General features: G+C 46.7%; 1 protein-coding gene and 1 long non-coding RNA gene across 5 annotated transcripts in view; both read left to right on the plus strand.

Moving 5' to 3' along the window:
• The window catches only part of ZFYVE28 (zinc finger FYVE-type containing 28), a 121,097-nt gene extending 118,674 nt beyond the window's left edge, over positions 1-2,423 (plus strand). For all 4 annotated transcript variants that reach the window (XM_015862851.3, XM_015862849.3, XM_015862850.3 and 1 more), the window contains one exon: positions 126-2,423. In XM_015862851.3, coding sequence (XP_015718337.2) covers positions 126-257 — 132 coding nt within the window. In that variant the 3' untranslated portion in view covers positions 258-2,423. The remainder of the gene's footprint in view (positions 1-125) is intronic.
• Positions 2,424-6,851: 4,428 nt separating this feature from the next.
• Positions 6,852-15,289, plus strand: LOC146761155 (uncharacterized). The gene is made up of 3 exons (XR_014945537.1): positions 6,852-6,981; positions 13,808-13,855; positions 15,149-15,289. It is a non-coding gene; the product is annotated as an uncharacterized LOC146761155 (long non-coding RNA).
• Positions 15,290-21,515: the final 6,226 nt, after the last annotated feature.

The following is a 21,515-nucleotide window of genomic DNA, read 5'->3' on the forward strand; positions in this document are numbered from 1 at the left end:
CAAGCGATGAGTGTTTGTTTGTTGACTGTTCAGCTATGCGGGGTGGCTGTGGTGTGTAGGTGAGGTCAGCTTTTCCCCTCTCCATTCTCCAAGGAACTCAAGTGTGATCCCCTCTTGTTTTCCAGATCTTCTGTTCCCGCTGCTCCTCCCACTCTGCGCCATTACCTCGTTATGGTCAGATGAAGCCTGTCCGCGTTTGCACTCACTGTTACATGTTCCATGTCACTCCTTTCTATAGTGACAAAGCCGGTATCTGATGTATTAAAGTACTGCTGTGTCCACTGGAGTCTGACACGGACCGATACGTTTGACCTAAGTCAAGAGTTAATGTGAAAGAGGGACCGGGTGAGGGTGTGTAAGCATTGACATCCATTGTTATAAATTTTGTACAGACGGTTTTTACTGCATTTTACTAAGCTGCTAAAGGGAAGGATGAAGCGTCTGTAGCTCTAAGGCTGCAGTACAGTCTTCCATAAATTTATAACATTAATGTTACGATGCCATATGCAGAACAAATGCACTGCGTGAAAAGAAATAGGGCTCAGAGAACCGAACAAGCGTTGCTGCTTATCTGTCATGCTAAGCACAGAGCAGGTGGTTCAGTAGTTCCTCACAGCAGAGCAGCCCCAGAGCTCGGACACAGAATGTGCTCACCAACCCCAGCATGGCTGTGGGCATCAGCCCTCTCCCTCCCGTTGCACTTTAACTCTCCCAGCACTGGGAGTTTTGTACCTATGGCAGGATTCATTAAAGCAAAATGCTTTGAATCCATCTTCAGTATTTCTAAAAGCAAAACTTCCTTTGAATCACATAGGATTCACACCGGAGGTCCTGAGGCAGTACACTGCTGTTGCCTTTCACTTACTGAGCAGAGTAACAACTCCAAGTTGTCTTCTAAAAGTTAAGATTTATGACTCCTAGTTCCATATTTTTAGACTTTGGAATTGTTTATAATCAGCATCATTTATGCCAAATCCTGGTAAGAGAATTCTGAGACAGAGCTTTGCTTTCTGTGTCAGCACCTAAAACTTAACAAAATGAACTTCAGAGGAGATGATTACCAAATGCATGAATTACTATCGAAATGCAGATTTTTGGAAGAGCTTAGCAGCGGAATTCAGTATTATGACAAATGATTTATCCCATGCAAGTTTTTAACATGATTTTTAAAAGGCAAACTTGATGTACTGGAAAGGTCCTACAATGGTCAGTTGGAGAAGGGTTCGTGTTGACCACGTTTGGCAGAGCAACCGTGCAAAATACTGCATACTGCTGCTTCACATATGCTAACAAATTGGGAGTTGTTTGTATTTGTTTGAAACACCAGGGATTCATTCCTGTTCCCACTTGGAGAGGAAAGAAGTAAGATTCACATGGATTCCTGCTATGATCTTGCGTAAACTATTACAGCGAGAGCTCCCTGAGCACTGAGGTTTCAAAGCCGTCTGGACAAGCTTTGAGCTAGCCACATTAAAAGCAAGGCTCTGTGTGCTGTGGTTACAGAGGAAGGGAGATCAAGAGCTCTTTGCTTATCCCCTTTCCTGACATGCAGTGTTACACGGTGTGTTTCAAACCGATAACTTCAAGAAAGAGATGGGGGAAGTTGTTTGCAGTGTCATGCTCAAGAACTCTTTGTTCCAAGTGACAAAGCAAAAGTGGCCGGGGTGATTTTCTTTGGTTTTATTTTACCTTGCAGACATTCCTTTCGTGATGTGGTTTTACATTAAGCGTTAATGAGCCATCAAAAGCTGTCATGTTTTGGCATTGCTGCCATTTTGAATCAGCTGAAGCAGCTTCACCTGGCTGGCGTGTCACGCACAAGCTGTACGATGCTGTTTGTAGCCCAGGCCGGCTGTAACGTGTTATATCCTCACCTGATATGGATACTTCCTGTTGTTTTTCCCTGACGTTCCCTCAGCAGAATCCTGGAGCGGGAGGGGCAGCGCTCAGCGGGGCTGCAGCAGCGCGGGGTGGGCGGGCGCGTGGTGCAAGCAATGGTACTTATTCAGGCTTAAATCTCAGGCTTCACATTGCAATGATTATTGCAGTTTTATTTTTAGAAAGAGAAAAAAAACAAAAAACAACAAATTTAATGCTTCTTTTATAGGATAAAATTACAAAAACTTCAGTTGTGTAAGAAATATGCACAAAAAAAGTTGCTTCTGTGAGGAAAAAAAAAGTCTTATTTAATGGACTGGATATTTATTCAAGCTTGTTTTTATTTTGTAAATGCTGTAATTCAGAATCATTTCCATAAATATGATATTTAAAGATCTCAGACACTATAGTTTCTTATGTAAATACAGACTCCTATTTCTCTTACTGAAAAGCACAATGACTATATCAATACTAATATACATTTGCCTCAAGGAAGACTTTCATCTTGTAATCTCTTCAGATAATTAAAATGTCAGGACTTTCTACTTCCCTGTGCTGGATTGCTCTTTCATTTCTGGGTCCGTTGGCGTGCAGTGACAGCTGCCAGACTGTCGAGGAAACTGCCCTTAATTATTTCTCACTTTGCCCACTTTGGAAATAGTGTGAAGGAAAGGAGCCGCCGCAGAGGGGTGGCGGTGCCAGCACCAGCCTGTCCACCTGCCTGATGGAACGGCGCTGGGTTTGGGATTCTTTTCCCATAGGATTCAGTGCTTTGGGATGCCATTTCACTGCTGAAATGTTACAGCTCTGCGTCGCTGGGATGTTTGTTTTCAGCTGGAAAAATGAATGGGATGTCTGCACGCAGGGTTAGGATTGCAGATAAATTGATATGTTTTGTATTTATGGGCAAATAATGCAGCCTTAAGGTTTTGATAAACAAATGAAGAGTAGAGCTTCATCCCAAAGGGCTGCCTTCATGAAATTCATGTTGCTGCTGTACCTGTCAGAAGATCCTCAGCACTGTGTTGCACTGTGGTTTTCCCTTCCTATTGGGGTGCTACACAGGCAAAGATACAACATAAGGTTTGAGCGATGTGGCTGCCATTCACCTGGTGGCTGCCCTGGTTGTGAGAGGAGCTTTGGCCGAGAGTCTCTGCCTTCTGTCCAGGAGATCAAGGACTGAAGAGGTCACAGGGCAGGGCAGGGAGGAGGGAGCTGGGGGGAAGTGATGGGCAGGGGAAACAACCCCTGTGTGCATTGGCTGACCTGGGGGGAAAAAGGATCAAAGCTGGGGTGCGTGCATAGTGGGGAACACAAAGCTTTGGGGCCAGAGGATGTGGCTATAGGGATTCAGAACACTGCGCCTGTTCCTGGAGCTGGAGGAAGGCAGCAGCTCCCAGCGCCTCGTCCCCAGCTGAACCCGCTGTCAGTTTATGCAAAGTCAAAGCTGCTGGGGCTGCATCCTCCCGTTGCTGTGGCAACCCCGATAGCATCTCATCAGCGGGCGCCAGGACTGCAGCGCTCCATCCCCGCGCAGGCTGCAGCTTTCTGCTTCGTCAGAGGGATTGCGATGGCTCCGCTGTCCTCATTTGTGCTGCAGATCACAGTGCTTTGCTGTCAACCTTCTTCTGATCATAACGCCTTCCTGAATTGTACTGTGCTGTATTTATTATGCTTGTCTGGAAGAGCTCTCCTCAATGGGCAACCTTTAGAGTATTTTAGGATCCTTCAGCATTTTCCCTTCTCTTCTTCACCCTTCCCCCTTGCTGCCATCCACCTTCCCTTTCCTGCTGCATGGGAAGCAGACCTTTCTTGCCGCAGCCTCGCAGCAAAGAGCAGAGGCCGCATCTAACAGCTCAGCAGCTTTTAGCTCCCTGGCTTCTCCCCAGGTTCCCAGGCACGGGCTCATTTCAAACTTCTAATTCATGTCCTTGGCCCTGCAAGAGCATCCCCTGCTTGAGCCCTTCCTGCTGTCCTGCAGTGCTCCAGGTCCTGCAGTGCCCCTTGGCTTTGCAGGAGAAAGGAGAGATCTTTGGTCTGAGGTTTCAGTAGCTGTTGCGGTAACGGATGTAGTAGAGGCTGTGATTTTGTGTCTGGCTTTCTCTCCTGTGGTCTCAAACCAAGAAATGGCAAAGCATTGAGCTGGAAGGATGAAGTGGGGACTTGTTACAGCAAATCTGGAAATGCGGAGGTAATGTTTTAATGAAATAATTGGTCTGAAAACAAGCTGTAACTGCAGGTACCGGGGCCATCCTCGTGCGCAGAACAAACCAGGCAATTAGTGCTTCACGAGCTCATTTCTTGTGCTCACTAACCATGAAAGCTCTGACGTCTGAGGCGTGGGCCCAGATGTTCCCTTCTGTTTCACTCAGCTGCGTGAAGTTGTTGCTTTTTGCTTGGTGTTCTTCTGCACACCACCAGCACAGGATCTGACTGAACTGGTCTGCAGGAAAGACCACGGGATGCACCCATGTATGCCAAGTTAATAATAAATAATAATAAAATAATAAATTAATAAATAAAAATAAAACTGCAGCAGGGAGGGTGTTTGAGGTCACTGCTTTCAAGGCAACATTTCAGCAGTGCTCAGCTTTCAGGCTCTACCTGGAATTAAGCTGTGGTACTGCTGAGCTTGTCAGCATGGGAGAAGGTGCTTTGAAGAACTAGATGTACTTAAAGGTTCCTTCCAACCCAAACCATTCTATAGTTCTATGATTCTCAGCACCTTTTCTTCCCATGCCACCCTGGGACTGGCCCTGTGCAAGGGCTGGAGTCATACTGGTGTGTGTCTGCAGACAGCAGGGAAGAAATATATAACACAGATCAAATGCAGTGGAGGAGGAGGCTGAGGAAAAGTGTGCTGCTGTCTGAGAACCCAGGGTCTAAAGGAAGGGAGGTTAAGTCTGGAACTGCAAAGCTCTCACTGCGAGCAGTTGCCATCAGCAGGAAAGCAGGGAGGATAACTCTGATGGGGAGCAGGGCACAGATCAAAGCAGCTGCACCTGCCCAAATGTTACTGTGACGCACAGAAGAAGACACACAAATGCCATCCCTGTCTTCTCAGTGCACTGTAAGACTGAGATGGTGAAGTTCCCAGGCTCTGATGCTTAAGCTGCCCTTTGAAGCTTAACCTTTCCCCACAGCCTGAGTTTCTCTTGCCTGGAAAGGCCCCCTTTACTCTGTGCCTGTCACGGGGACTCTTCCCTAGAGATGTGAGGAACAGCCTGTGTAGAAAACATCTAAGTGTCTCCAAAAGCCACTCCATATAAATCGCTGCCTGTGGTGGCTTTGGTCTTCAGCTCAAAAATGTCAGTTTCTCCTTAAAGGGGTTGGTGTGCTCTGGGCTCCATGCCCTTTGGAAGGCTGCCCTCATCCTAAAAGCAGACTTGGACTTTCATTTGGTTTGTTAAAAATCTCCAGCCCTGCTGCACACTTCAAGCACAGGTCAAGGTCAACTTTAGAAAAATCAATTCTGCTTTCATTTCCATTGCTTCCTTTGGGTCTGTAGGGGCAGCTCTGGTTGAGTTATTATTCCCTGACATCCTGAGGATGCTCAGCACATGAAGGGATATAGCAGGGGCTCACTGGTGCAGACTGAAGAACCTGAGGGATGTGTTCCTGGTGAGTGGGCTGGGAAGAAGAGGGTGATGTGGTACTGCAGGACATCAGCAGCACTGCAGTGTCATAGCTGCAGCCTGGGGGTCTCAGCACTGATATCTTCTCTGGGTGAGTATAGCACGGAATGAGTGGTTAGATTTGCTTCAATGGTAACGATGCAGTTAATTACCAAGCAACAAAGCAGTTCGTTTCTGCTTTTTGCATTTTGTTTATACTGGGGAGCCTGATTATGGTTAAGTCCTGGTGCACCTGGTGCAGCATCCCAGAGTCGTCTTCCAACTAAATAGACATTTCATATTGAAAATGCAGCAAAGCTGATTATGCCAAGTCTTTTGGCCAAATCATAGCTTCTCATCCTTTAATGGACCAGCAGCTGGGATGGCAGTAGGCAGTGCTCTCATTGCACTCCTGCTCTGCCTGCTGCCACAGCACTGCACCATGCAACTGCACTTCCAGTTCAAGTGCTCAGATGTAGCGTGGGAACTTATGGTGAGCACTGAGTGCTCCCATTCTCAGCTTAGCATTCACACAGCGGCACTGCTCCAACACAAAGCACAGCGTCTGGGTTGGATGCAGGTGGTTTGGTCCTCCCAAAGCTTTCCCATGGCGGCATGGGACTGTCCTCAGGGGGCTCTCACCAGCCTGGCCCCAGCATGGCAGTGGGATAAAAGCAGCAAATCTCACTGCCACTTCCAACCCTCCAGGGACAAAACGCAGCCCATTCTCATCCCCTCTCCCATCCCTGCTGCCACTGTCCTGGCCCCCAGTACCCGCTCAGGGGCTGGAAATGGCTGGTTGTCCCTATAAATAGCAGCTGGTGACGGAGTGTTGTACAGCAGCGCAGGGCTGGTGTGACACCGTGTGGCAGCCGCAGAGTTTGTTGAGGCTGAAAGGATGAGAATCCTTGGGTTAAAAAAAAAGGCTTTCCGTGATCTGCTCTGCTGCTTGTTTGTTAATTGGTGCTGGCAAGCGTTCAGAGACCAGAGAACTGAGCTGGGAGCAGAGCCAGGCTGCTCCCCAGTCCCACACTGATAGTCCTTGGTCCATCCCCTTTGCTTGGAAGTCTCCCCATGCCCCGACTTACAGCCTCCCCGTGGGTTTGCAAACTTGCTGAACATTTTTTTTCTTTTTCTTTTTTTTTTTCCCTTCAGAGATGAGTTCTCCTTGCCAACAAGGTTTTAATAACTCACCGTGAAATTTATAGCGTTTAAATTTAAACCACACGTGGGAAAGCTTAGCTGTAACAGTTTAATCCAATTTAACCTTGAGCGATCCGTTCTGCAGTGCTCCGGCAGACAGTTCACACCACACGTGGGATGCCTCTGTGGCAGCACCAGCCCTGTGTCCTTCCTATGGGCAGAGCAGCAGGGCTGCACATCCCTTGACCAGATGTCAGGTGTTCTCACCTTTCTGCTGTGCTCTCCATGTGAAATATCAAGTACTCGACATTGGTTGCAACCAGGGCATACCCTGGAGGAGGCTGAGGTGAGCCAAGTGCTTATGTTTTCCTCTCTGTCTTAAACATGCCTTTTCCAAACCCCAGTCCCGTGCTCACTCCTTCCCCATTCCCACCACTGAGCAAAGTATGTTTCATGGTGGAGTCCCTGGAGGTGTTCAATGACCGTGTAGATGTGGCACTTAGGGATGTGTTTAGTGGACATGGTGGGATGGGTTGGGGTTGGACTACATAATGTTAGAGGTCTTCTCCAACCATAATAATTCTATGACTCCCCAGGGAATGCACACCTGACACCCTTCCAGGAGAGGAGGTGGGAAAGTCTTATTGCCAAGTAAATGCCATAGGATAGGAATATATGTTGAGATATATTACAGCACAAAGAAAAGAGCTGGGCTGCTTCTGGGCACCACTGAACACTTAATGATGCTTAAAGAGAACTTTAAGTGTCCCTTGGCAGCCAGCACATCACTCAGGTCTGTGTTGTTGATGAAGCAAAGCAACACATACTGAGCACTATCTGCACATGTGCTGAATAAATGGCTTGTAGAGCCTCAAAGTTCCCCACAGTCAGAAACTACATCATGGCATAAAACTCAGCTATGAGCTGTGTCCCTCTGAAAGCAATGCCCAGGGGATCACCGTCACCACTGAAGAACTCCTCGGAGATCCCCAGAAGTCACCTGCACTAATTCCTGGTCAGCCTGCTGTAGGTGGCCCAATGTGAGCAGGAGTTGGACAAGATGGACCCAGAGGTCCCTTCCAACCCACCCCAGGCATTCTATGATTCTTTCACCTCTAAAATAACGTGGCATTGAAGTCCCACAACTGTGAGCTTTGCAGCCATCCACCATTAGAGGGAGTCAGCTGCACGTATCCCAGTTCTGCTGCTGAGTGGTCCAACTTGAGGTGATGAGCTGAGCTGGGAGAGCACTGAGGTGATGGACTTGCCTGCCCTGTGATGGATTTGTGTGCCTGCCTGTGTGCTTTGGTGCTCACCTAAGCAGCTCTGCTGGAAATCAGAAGCCTCACTATTAAGGAAATAAATACTCACTATTGTGTCTCAAGGAAACTAAAGCAGCTGTTGTGCTGATGGGCTCCTCTCCTGTCCAAAATGTAAAGGTTAAATCCCTTGGTTCACAGGAACACAATGGTTATGAAGCATCGTTAGCATGACTGCAGCAAGAAAGGGCTAAAAGTTTCACTACTATTGACCTGTTTTGTCTTTTGTAGAGAAGTCAGTTTTATATCAACACTTTCTGTAAGAGTTGGGATTTGAAATAACAGATGTGCATCTGTAGCCCGAGCGGGACATAGAATTACAAGGGTGTAAAATTATTGCTCTCATGTGGATTCTCCAGCCTCGTGGAGGATGCACTGGTTGCATACACAGGTGTGTCAGTGGCTTAAACCTGGGAAGGCTGAGTACCTCGCAAACTGCTGGGCTAAGGCAAGAAAAGTCAATGTTAACAGATACAATTCTGAATCACTTCTATATACTGCACATACACACAGCAGTTGTGGTTGTTCTGTAAACAGGAATCATGCTGTTCAGCTTTCTGCAGCAGTCCGTGGGATGCTGTGCCAGCTGGAAACAGGAGATCCCATGACCTTCTGAGATGGCCAGGTGGAGGAAATCCAGACCGGCACTGACATATCTGACTTGAAGCCTGGAGAACAACGTGGGTGCCAATGCTGTCCCTGATCAACATTTGTCTGAACCAACACTTTATGTTTGGTGTGTTTGAGTGCAACTGGACTTTGTGCTGCTCTTCTTGGAGATGCATCAGGAAATTCTCACTTTTGATTTTCTTTTTCCCTTTCTCTGGCTCTCACGGAGTAGTTTGTTCTAGTGAAGCTTCTTCCTTGTTTGCTGTTTTGCTGGAGAGAGGGAGCTTGACACCAAATGTTCTTTAGACACATTAGATGTGACTTGGTGTGATCAGAAATTGATTTCACGTCATGTTCCCTGCCAAGCCATCTCCCAAGGAGGCTGACTGCTGCCTGTGCTGCTCAAGTTAGAGCTGCGAGGTGGTGGAACAAGACAATGGCATCTTCCTTTCCAGCTTGCCAGGTATGCCAGGCTCCTGGGCTGACTCACCGAGGTGGAGGCTTTCAGGGTGATTAATGGTCGAGCAGGCATTGATTTCTGCCTGTCTAATGGGACATGTCTTTCAGTCTCCAGCTTCCAGACTGGGTGGGGCGTTTGCCCTTTGAACATCAGATCCATATACTGCGTCTTGAGTTAGGTGCTCCAAAAAAGAAGCTGTAACCTTGAGATCAGGTAAGTGTGTCAGCAGCAGGCTCCAGGCTGACAAAGCTCATGCAAAGTGCTGAGGCATCTCCTGGAGCTGCCCTCATGTGCTCCCGTGCTTCACCAGTGAGCAGGGCCTGCTCTGCACAGTGTACTTTTCAAAGCCTTCTGTCTTCAGGTAAGGGGTTGATACACTCCCCTGAATGGAGTTTCATTTTCTTTTCTGTGAGAATAATACCAGCTCTCCCATTGCCGCCTTTCTGCTCTCAATGAGCACAAAGCATGTCTGTGTGTTTAGGTCCAGCAGTGATGTGCTGGGCAACAGAGGACAGAGAGCATTACATTCTTAAGAAGCAGACTTCAGAGACGGCATCCTGAATTTTTCTGCTATTTAAAATGTTTCCCCAAGGTTTTACCGCATGTAAATGAGACGATAATTACAATATTTTAATCCAATTAGCTCCCTTCATGATCTGGCAGGTGCAAATTGGAGACGGATCAAACTTCATCTTGCTGTGGATTGTGCCTGGAGCCTCCTTAAAGGAACCTCCTGGCCTTGTGTGTACACACCATGCGGCCTGTGTTATGGGGGGACTGCGGCGAGCGCCTAAATTATGTATAGCATATGAATTATTGCAGAAATGCATCACTGAGACTTCACTCATCAAACATTTCCAGCTCCCTGCGAGCTGCATGGGAACAGCAAAGAATGTGCCTGTGGCGTGGGCAAGGTTTTCATCTGTGTGGATTTAAATGGTGTGTGTCACCAGCAAAGTCACAGGTCACCCCGAGTTAACTTCATGCATGCCCCCAGATCATGAAGGAATTGTATTTAGCAAGCTTTCATCTAATTAGCATGGATATTACATCAGGACTTCAGTTTAAAATAGGGACGGGGTTGAAAAAATATATATAAGCAAGTTGACAGCTGCTGAGCCTCGGGCAGCTATAGAAAGGCATCTATGGGGGAAACCAAGATGAAGATATTTAGAATCTTAGAACATCTTCGATTGGAAGAGAGCTTAAAGATCATCAAGTTCCAATGCCCTGTCATGGGCAAGGCTGCCAACCATTAAATCAGGCACCAGGTAGGTAGGGCCCAGGGCCCCATCCAACCTGTCCTTGAATACCCCAAGGGGTGGGGATTTAGCCTGGTTTTTGACCTAAAGAGAAGCAAGGGCCTGCAGACATAAAGGGAAGCAAAATTTCCTCTTTCTGTACCCCACCATTGAGTTTCACCATCTCTAGGTAAATAACAGAGGGAATTCTCACCATACCAAGGGAAGCTCTACCATGTCAGTCACTCTGTTTCCCAAGGTTATTGTTACAAAGCTGAATGGTTCTGGTTTGTCTCAATCTGTCTGGCCACTGTATCTGCATAGCAGTAGGGTTTTCCTGAAGAAATTGCCTCTTGATGAAAACCATAGAGGAGGTAAGAATTGCTCCGTAATGTTTTGTCAGCTCTTATGGGAGAATGTGCTATTGAAAGGTTGAATTTTCCATCCCTCATGTCTAAGAAATGAATGAACCTCCAGATCACACAAGCACAAATGGCCCTTGGATGTACAGGGAAGGGAAATCTTCGCTCCTTTCAAAAGAAGGACTCAGTAAATATATTTCTGAAGAATGTTTCCCTCAATACATGCATTTGAAATAACTGCATGCTGACTGTATTACATTCTGTTCATGTTTCTGTGTCTCTGACTTTACAACCAAGTTTTATCAACAGCTGTCAGAGGAAGAGGTCTTAATCTTCTGTCTTCAGGACAGATGGGGATTTAAAACTGGCTCCTTTTAGCATGAGCACCAAAATCCTGACAGCACTCAGTGATGGAGGGAGTGAAGCCAGCCCCAGCAAAGCACGGGAGCTGAACTGTTCAGAGTGAGCCACAAATCACACAAGATAAATGTACATATAGGAGGTACTGGATGTTTTCAAACTAACTGGAGATTAATAATCTGTGAATGTAAGGTGGCAAAATCCTGCCAGCAGTTGTTTGAGACTGAGATGGAGTTGGAGACTGAGATGTTTGGAGACTGAGATGGCATCAAGGCAGGGGAGCAGAGGGTGTCTGAGCAGGAGCTGCACCAGCACTGGGAATGCTGCTTCAAGTGGAGCAAAGAATATGGTTATATTGCTGAGTAGGCTGGAAAAATCTCTTCTTTCTCTTTCCTCTTTCTCTTCTTTCAGTTTTTGCTGACACTGTGGTGATTCATCCCAGGCTTCCAACCAAAGGGCCTCCTGCTGCTGGGATAGGAGGAGATGGGTTTAAATGGGCTGTTCTCTGGAAATAAGTCTGTGCTGGGGGAACTCAGTTGCACCCCTTGTTTCTGCTTGGCATTGCCTTCTCAAGAAACGTGCAGCAATTCGGTGCTTTTGAGGCTGCTTCCCCTTTTCCTCACTGTCGGATGTGGGTCATTGTGGGCTCTGACGTCCCATCACATTGCAAGGCCTGTTGCAGCTCTGCTGTTCTCACTGCCAGGTCTCACAGCAGCACGGTGCCACTGGGCAATGCTGAACCTTCTGCTAAGCTCAGACATCTCTGGAGCCTGCAGTCTGTCCCTCTGGCTATGCAGGAAAAGTGAGGTGCCTCCAGGTGGCAGCCCTGTCCACTCGAAACAAGGGGTCGGTTTTCCCTTGAGTTGATGAGGGGATTTCATTGGTGGAATTAAACTTGGACTCAGCCCACTTTAGTGTCATTATTGGTAGGATGGTGCCTTATGTCTGGTGCACAGAACCAATGCAGAGATGTAGAGTCTGGGCCCTGTCTGTGGACAGGACTGATCCAACAATGTCCACAGCAGCTTCAGTGCTGCCCAGGTCCAGGCTCATGAGAGTTATGAGGACAGAAGGTAGAGAGCACGGAGCACATAGCCCAGGGCTTAGTGATAATGGCTTTCAGTAGGCTGATCATAGACAGGAACATGAGAAGATAATATATCATCAGTACAAGTTGAAAACAGCATACAAAGGAATTAGACTTCTTCTTCCAAAAGTGTAGACTTGAGTCTTACACAGATGTGACCACTGTCACCAGCAAAAAGGCTTCTAACGGTGCTGGGTGATGAAGTCACCTTGTTTCTCCTCTTGTTCTCGGAAGCACCTGGCAGTTGTTGGGAAGTGGGATGGAAAGCTCAGGGCCCAGCCAGCTCAGCACTGCCAGCACTTTGGTTATCAAGTACCCACAAGGAAGTTCTTGGTGAGAAGACAAAACCATGTGGGGAGCTGAGAGGCTTTTTGCAAAACTTGAGCTTGTTTCTCTTGTGGACCCAACCAAAAACACCTTGAAGAACCTCTTGACAGACTTTACAATAGTAATAAAGCATTCACAAGTTGACGGGGTAATGAAATTTGGGCGTTCCCAAAATTTGCGTCTCAGTTACTATTCCCCAAAGAATCAATAACTAATTCTTTCCTGGATCCAGCTCGCTCATTGCTCACAGGCATTCTGGAAAATGGCTTGTTTTTTTATCAGAAAGGAGACTTATTAGGCTGATCATGCCTAATATGTAATATTATATGAATATGAAATATGAAAATTTGCTGTAATGTGGTACAAAAACAATGCCAAGAGCTGGCATCTGAATTCTGGTTCATCTGAAGACATAAATCCCTTTTATTTATGTCTTAATTAACTATGAGTTTTTGTTTCTGTCACAATGCACAAAATCATTTCTAAGTCATATGTGAGACTTCCAGTAGAAGAGGTTAACTAATGCTGTGAACTCACCCACCCAAGAGAGCTCTGAATTAATGTGGTATTTAAGTCAGGAGATCAAAGTGGTGATACCAGATGAAATGCCATTAACACTTTCTCATAAGCAAAAAAATTATCAAGAAATTTCAACACAAGGCTTTGGAACTGAGGATTGGTGGTGGATAGGGATAAGGTGGCTCCATGCCAGTGCTGACTATTTGATTGTCACAAGGCAGGGGCTGAGAGGAGCAAATCTTTCACCAACAGATGTGGATGCGTTGGCTGAGGTCGTGGATATCATGTACCTCCTGATAAGCTGGAGGGCAGAAGCAGTGGTAGAACCCCTGTGCCCTGTACTGTCTTCTCACCAAGTGCCCTGCCAAAGATGAGGGCCGTAGTGTGCTGCTGTGGTTTGGAGAAATAGGCATCCTAAGTGGAATACACTATCTGCTTGTTTTCCCACACCATACTTTACTGAGTGTGATATGGTTTGGTGGTGATCAGCCAATAGTTGGAATAGATGATCTCAGTGGTCTTTTTCAACCTTAATAATTCTATGGTTCTTAGTAGTTCAGGAAGCTGCTCCATCCAGTGATGTTCTATTTCACTCTTTTCAGCTAGATAGCAGCCCCATTCCCAGTGTTTCCATAAGGATTGCAGTTCTGATTGAATAAACCTGAATTTGGTTGCCTTTGTTGCTTGATAAAAACAAAATAATATTGCAGAGATCCTCTGCATTTTTCAAAGCCTCCGTATGATTCTTACAGCATTGATTTTTATAACTCCATGCCAGTGAGCAAGTCAACAACTTATAAAGGTAGGGTCAGGCTGCTAATTAAGCAAGAACGGTAGGAAAAAGTCAAGTAGAATCTACAGGGCTGACCTATTCTTTTTCAATACCAGGTTCATATACGCGACCATGCATTTCAAATGGGTCAAGAGAGCTCAACTGTAAGTACCTGAAACACTGCTGTGAATTAATATTTAATCAGATGTACAGCACAGAGCTGGATATTAAAGCCTATCTTTGATTTTGACTGCCATGATTTTCCTGAGCTTGTAAACCCCTCTGAAAGTACTTCAGTGTTTCATAACAGTGTTACTCATGCTACGTGTCTTAGCCATGATTAAAGCTATTGAGAATGTAAATCTACAAAGGGAAATCTAAGCATGACCTCATCAACATATAGCATGTGGGAGACTAATTTAGTTATATCCCTATTGGTAGTGACAAATCAAATTGTTCCTCCGGTTAAATCACTAATACAGCAAGGTTTTGCAACTCAGCACATAGCATGCACGATAAATCAGTTCAGTCTGTAGGCGAGTACCGATGGCTGCCTTAAGTCTGGGTTAATTTCTGGCTCTGTATTCTATGCTATTGAGCCGAGCCATCTCAGGTCTCTTAATACCTGGAAAATAAAGTTATCTGTGCTTCCAGGTATTAAGCACTGCACATTTATAACCCTGTAGACGATCACTTAGCAACGTCTGGGCTCACCTGATGGCGATCGGGCTGACGGCACGGCTAGGGCAGAGTGCGGGTGGAACAAGGTCAGGCAGCGCTGTGCTGGGTGCACTCGCTCCTCTCTGTAATGAAATTAATCAAGGTCATTCATTTGATCCTGTTTTATAGTTATAACACGAAGCTGTAATTTGAGGTGGCTCAAAGAGGCACAGCCTTATCTGTAATTATACCTTTGTAATTACATTTATATTTTAAAGTAAACATCTTCATGTATTACTGTAAATAGACCATGTGTTGTAGAGAATAAGGCTGTCTCATTCTGCTCTGCAGCCCAAACTGCCATATTGAAAACACAGGCTGTAGAAATAGGGAGCTATTGAAATCAGTCAGTTATGTGCTATTCAGTTTCATAGAATCATAGGATGGTTTGGGTAGGAAGGGGCCTTAAAGCCCATCCATTTCAGCCCCCTGCAGGGTACCCCCCACCAGCTCAGGTTGCCCAGGGCCCATTCAACCCAGCCTTGAGCACCTGCAGGGCAGGGCATCACTGCTCTCTGAATAAAGAACTTCTTCCTAAATCTAACCTAAATCTCCACTCTTTTAGATCATATCCATTGTCCTGTTACTATCTGCCCACGTAAAAAGTTGTTCCCCTTTACACTAAAACAAAGCCTAGAACTCTGTTAAGGCATCGGACTAAAGGGCAATTGAGATGAAGAAGCATTGTTTTTCAGTTGTATTCACTTCTAAAAGTAACTAAATTGCTGTGGATCCAGGACACAGGGACTGTCCTCATCTGGGGGATCTCCAGTGCAGGAAGATCACCCACTTGGGGACAACCACACACCAAAGACACCTCAGCACGACTCTTGTGACAACACCAGGAGGCAGCAGGGACCAGCAGCACTGATCTGCAGGTACTGGGTGAAGGGAGATGGCATCACTTGGTGTCACCATGGCAGGATCTGAACACTCCTTGGTCTGCCCAGCCCATTTGGCTGCCTGTGCTCCCCCCAGGGCTCTGCTCACCGGCTGTCTCCACAGCATGCATATGAGCTCCCTCCTGTCTCAGCTGTGGAGCAAACCAACTGGTTTCTTCCAAGCAGAAGCCACAACTGGCAGGCTCCTGTTTTTTCTAGTGTTACGCAGATGGAAAAACCTGTTGTGGGCTGCGCCAGGCTCTGCCATGGACAGTTCTCCAAGCATTTCAGGAGTGGCCATACCCAGACCTTCATGCCATGCTGCAAAACGTAAGACACCTTCACATCCTGATGTAGACACGTAGTGTAAAATGTTGGTCTCTCTCCAGTACGTAGGCTCCCTTCAGGCACTGGAGGGAATGTCAACTTCTGCAGGTGCTAATCCTGAGATCCTGAATACAGGATTTTACTCACATTTAAAACCACTCAAACAACATTAAAGATTTTGTCTTAAGGGAAAAAGGGTAGACCCTGCAAACTGAGGGTTGGGGGCTGTGAACAACAGGAGGCTGCTGCTGTTTGGCCTTGACACGCAGTCACTGGGTAACATGGAGCAATGGCACCTTGGCACACCAAAGCCAGAACTGAGGGCTGGATGCCAAAGGGCACAGGCTGCATTGCTCTCAGGTACCTGGTTCTGCTCTCAGAAAATAGGTGTTTCTATGTCCCATCCATATTTACTTTTCAGTATCAATAATATGTTTGCAACCGAGTATCTGTCTACACTGGGCTTATTTCATTCTCCATTTAAACATACACCTGAGAGCAGTCATAAACAATTTGCAGCAAAGTCTGCCTTCCCTCGTGAGCAATAAAAGTCTATAAAAAATGTACCATTATGTCTCTGCAAAATGGGGATGTGAACATGGATTTACAAAAGCAGAGTGAGAACTGGCTAAAAAGGAACTGGCAGACACTGCATGAATAAACTATAACAGAATCTCAAGGCAAAGCAATCAGGTTAACTGGCTTTACTTCAGCTTGACACCTTTTTGGGGCTGGTGTGCCCCTATAAAGAATCAAGTGTGGAGCCAAGTATTGGGACCTGAGCACCATCAGACAGAGCTGGAATGGATGGAAAAGATTTTACGTATCATTTATGTCAAAGTCTGGGGTGAAATCAGTGGATCCAACACCACCACCTCCAAAACTGGACACCCTGTGGTTTCCTGGTCATTCTCATCCTTCTTGGGCATCCCCAGTAACAACACATCAGCAGTTCCCTTGGTTGTTTGAGCAGAACTCCCCTTGGGCTGGCTGTTATTAAATTCTCTTACGTCTTTATTAGAGATCAGATGTGATGAAAGGTGACATCTCCAGGGAAATATTGCACGGGGTGTGGGGATGAGATGTTAACATACTGAGGTGACAGAGCATCTGCAAATGTAATCATCTTCTAATGTCCTTGTGAGAGAACTGAGATCCAGCTCTCTTTTTTTTCTCTGTAAAGGGAAGGGTATTGAGGACTGCACAGCATAAGGCACTTACCTCCTCCCTCCTGCCCAACTCTGTTTTCTCTCTGTCTGCTCCTTTTTGTTTCAAGAATGCTCTCGGTGACATTGCTTTTTATTATTTTGCCTCTTTTCAGTCTTCGTCCTTTTTGTTTTAGCTGTTGGTACAGCTGATGAGTTCTGCTTTACCCCTGACATTTTTGTTTCAAAGGAAAATAGCAACATCACTGCAGAATCAACACTGTTTAAAAACATTTTCTTTAAAACCTATTGCTTATATCATACGCAGTGCAACCAGCAAGAGCAGGAAGGTTATCAGCCCCTGTACTCAGCTCTGGTAAGGCCGTGTCCTGAGAACTGTGCTCAGTTTTGGGCTCCTCACTACAAGAAAGACATCAGGGCCCTGGAGTGCATCCAGAGAAGAGCAATGAAGCTGTGAAGGGTCTGGGACACAGGCCTTATGGGGAGCAGCTGAAGGAACAAGGATTGTTTAGTCTGGAGGAGGCTCAGGGGAGACCTCATTCCCCTCTACAACTTCCTGGAAGGAGCCTATGGCCTCTTCTCCCAGGTAACAGCAATAGGGCGAGAGGTAATGGCCTCAAGTTGCACCAGGGGAGGTTCAGGTTGGATGTTCCAGGTCAGGCACTGGAATGGGCTGCCCTTGGAGGTGACTGAGTCACACCGTCCCTGGAGGTGTTCAAGAAATGTGTAGGTTTGGTACAAAAGAAGATGGTTTAGAAGGGAAATATTGTTGGTAGGTGAATGTTTGGACTGGATGATCTTGGAGGCCTTTTCCAACTTTAATGATTCTATGATTCTAAAAAAAGAAAAGATGGATGCAGCCTGCAGAGCTGCTGCTTGGCTTTTGCACACTGAACTTTGCAAAGAGAATGAGGAGGGAGATAGCTGGGAACTGCTGGGGCATATTGGGCTGGGTTCAGAGCTCGCCAGCTTGGGCTTGGCTATTCAACCAGACCTTGCCCTGATGTAGAGGTAAATCCCTGTTGGCAGTGATTCACTGTCCCATCTCCCCCACACAATGGGAGCCTGCCTTGTGCTCTTGAGTGTGAGCTCAGTCTCCTGGGGAGCCAGCCAGCAGCCACAGAAATGTGAGAGCAAACTCTTGTGCTTCATTTTTTCAGCTGGTACCATGGCTCCTGACCTGCTGTGTTGAAACTGTCTGTGCATTGTTTAGCATGTGGTCCCAAATGTAATGCTGAGGCTCTCACCTGCAGGGAGAACCTGAGGATGCAGAAAAGCCCAGCTGATGGGGCAGCATCCACCAGGGTCCTGCTGGGTGCAATGGGCACTAGTGGGCTGCAGAGGAGGTGAACCTTGGGCCTGGATAAAGCAAAGCATCAGCCTGAGTACTGCACAGTGCTATAGAGGGTAAGAGCAGCCTCTCTGCAGGAGGGCAGCTTCCATAAGCTTCTCTGTCATCAACCACTGCATTTTGCAGTTTGGACTGTGAGGTGCCTTGCAGTCATACACAGCTGCTCGTTAACTGCACAGACCTCACACTGTAATGAGGCTGTGATTCTTGGCTTGCCTTGAGAATAGTTCTTGCCTTAGAAGACCTTAGAGGCTGTGGATCTTAGCATTTGCTCTAATTGCTGGTTAACTTCAGATCTGTTTTAATGAGCATGGCAGTAGTAGCTACAAAGAAAACCCTCTACCAGAATGTCAGGAATTGAAAAAAAACATTAATCAGAATCTCTGCAGAGAGATTTGAACATGTGTGAAGCTTTTAGGTTATTGGTTTAAAGAAGTGTAATCCCAGAGAGAGAAGGTGCTCTGCAAAACAGCAAACCGCTTTCTGAGGGGTTTCTGAAGGTCCTAAATGATAGTCTAATCTGGTTTAATTCTTAGAATTATAGAATCATTAAGGGTGGCACAGGCCACTAAGACCATCAAGTCCAGCCCATCCCCACCATGCCCACTAACCCATGACCCTCAGTGCCACATCTTCATGTTTCTTTAACACCTCCAGGGATGGAGGGATGACTCCACCACCTCTCTGGGCAGCCTGTTCCAGTGTCTTATTCTGGTTCATTCTTGTTTAATTCCAGTTTGTTAATGTGATGGTCAGGGACTGATGTTGGATGAAGACAACCTCATGGCCTGTCCCAGCTGAAGGTGAAACAGTGGTGAAAAAGCCAGCTGAAATACAGCAGGAAATTTGGGAATTTGTCTTTAGGAAACCAGGATACCCAGACAGCCTGCTGGGGAAAAAATAAAGTAAATTTACTATGAAGACCATAGGTGCTCCCCAGTGACATAACTGTGTGACTTAGTAACATGGCTCCATATAAATAAGGAATGAAAACAGCCAGGGCAGTAACTGGTTGCTGCAAGCACTGGCATAGGTGTGAAAGGAGCCACAATCCTGGAATGAGCCCTTGGCACTGCCAAGTGTGAGCACAGCTCTCTGCTTTTAGAAAGCAAGTTGGTGTTGCCTCAAAGCCCAACCCTGCTCCTGACACCCCCCAGGTGATGCCAGGCAGTGAGTGCAGCATTTCTGTGTGTGGGCATCCCTGTGCTTGTGCCTGCCATGGTTCTGCACCTGCAGTCAGCAGTGGGTTTGGTCAGCAGCAGCTTGGCTTGCATCCCTCTGCACTACCAGCTCTCTGTGCTGGAATCTTATGTACTCAGAGGTCTACAAAAAGGCAAAGCAAAACCCTTTCTCTGCTCTGGGTGTCTTTTATAAAACATTGAAGAATAGTGTAAAAGAAACACATGCCCAGTAATTACGTGCCACAAACAGTCCCTTGCAGTAATATCACGGTAAAGGGCATGTGAGCCCTGCAAACATCATTATTAGACTCCTCATTGGCATGACCCCCCCAGTATCACATGTGAGCCAAATTAATGTTCTCAGGATGGCAGGGAACACTTTTTCCTCTGAGTATTCCCATGAGCAAGCTGGAGGTGCTGAGACTTGGGCAGCACAGAACAGAGCAATTGCTTCCTTAGTGAAGACTTGCTGTATGTGATAGTGATCTCAGCTTCTGAGTTCCCTCCTGTTCTGACAGGCTTTTCAGTGTCTTGAGATGTGTATCTTTATTTGCAAATTGTTTTCACTGAGCAGTGACTGAAGGCCTCTGGATACAGCTGCTCTTCAAAATCAATGGCACTTCTGAGCCGCCACCACCTCCATCCCCACTGCAGCTCAGCTGTGCTGCAGCAGTTACACAGGGCCAGGAATTAAAGTAATGGGGCTATCAGTGACTCCTGTTTGTTTGATCAGTCGATCGATTGATCAATTTTTTGTTGGTTTTCTTTTACTTTTCTTCCCTCAGACTGCAAAGAACAGACTCTCTATGGCTTTCTGAGTTCAGACTCAAGAAAAAAAAATATAAAGATTTGCACCCAATGGGCCATTGCGTGGCTGCTGGAACTGTGTGCTGCTGGCTTATTTCCTTTGCTTGGCAGTCATTAATGCCTTCTTGATTAGCAATTTCACAGTGCAAAATGCAAACTGCTTGCATCATCCGCAGTGATGTTTATCAGCTCACTGGAGCTGATAAACTTGTGAATGTGAGACCCTGTCCTGCCATGAATGTGAGCAGAAGGAAACACCCCAAGGAGCAGAACATCCCATACCCACAGGTGAACCACAGCAGCGCCATCCAGCTGTGACCCTTCCCCTGCTGACCAGGAAGGCAGCAGCACTGGGGTGTTGCTTGGGAAGGGAGCAAACAGGAGCTCAGCTCCTCGCCAAGGGGAAGGGCAGTGAGTTTTTGTGGCACTGTGTTTATGGGACACTGTGGGGCACAGTGCACACATCTGTGTCTCTTCTGAGTTGCTCTGACACATCCCCAACAGAGCCTGTGGCACCCATGTGAGCACACACATCTCTCAGTAGAGGAGTATTGTTGGCATTGCTCAGGTTGAGAGGGGAGGGTAAGGAACAGCCTTTTGCTTGGGAACCACAGAATAGGTCTGAGGGCTGTGCAAGCTGAGAACTGTGTAAACAGAGAGGATAAATTATCCCCTAAGTTACGAATGTGCTCAGAAGCGGAGTTACAGCCAACCTTTGCATTAGATGGGAACAGCTGCATACACCATAGCCTCCAAATTTCCATAGAAACTTGGATCGGCCATAGATTATCTTCATTTTGTAAATGTTTTAATTATTATGCTATAATGTAGTTCTGTGGGGATTGAAATGTTAAGCCAAGGCTTTGTGGAAGCCACATTGTAAAAGCAGATTCTCCAGACCGTATTTTACAAAAAGCAAAGCCGTTTCAGGATTAAGACTTATGGTTTCTGATAGATTTGCTTTTATTCCATGCTACTGCATGCACTGCTTTAAATAAATAAACTCCCACTGAGCTTGCTACTCCAGCGGGACTGGATTGCACTTCCCAGGCATGCATGAATTATAAAGTCAGCTCCGTGTTCCTGTGGAAGGAGAATTGCTGGCAAAACTCAATCGATGTACGGTAGGATCCCTCAAACCCCAGCTTTACACACAGATGGGCTTTCACCAGCCCAAGGGTCACAGGGTGCACCACGCTGACCCCTCGCTCTGACAGGAACCGTTCCTGCTTGCAGCTCACAGATGAGTGTTGCAACTCCTCCACGTCCTGGCCACTGAGATGGCCCCATCGATTGCTGAGCGGGTGACAGGATGTGGTTTCTGTGTGCGCGGCGGCCGCGCCATCGTTGATTACGAGATCAGGTACCGGGGTGGAAACGTGGCCCCGGAG

Source organism: Coturnix japonica, chromosome 4 (genome assembly GCF_054131305.1).
Source record: "Coturnix japonica strain WE chromosome 4, WE-NBRP24, whole genome shotgun sequence".
Taxonomy (NCBI): Eukaryota; Metazoa; Chordata; class Aves; order Galliformes; family Phasianidae; genus Coturnix; species Coturnix japonica.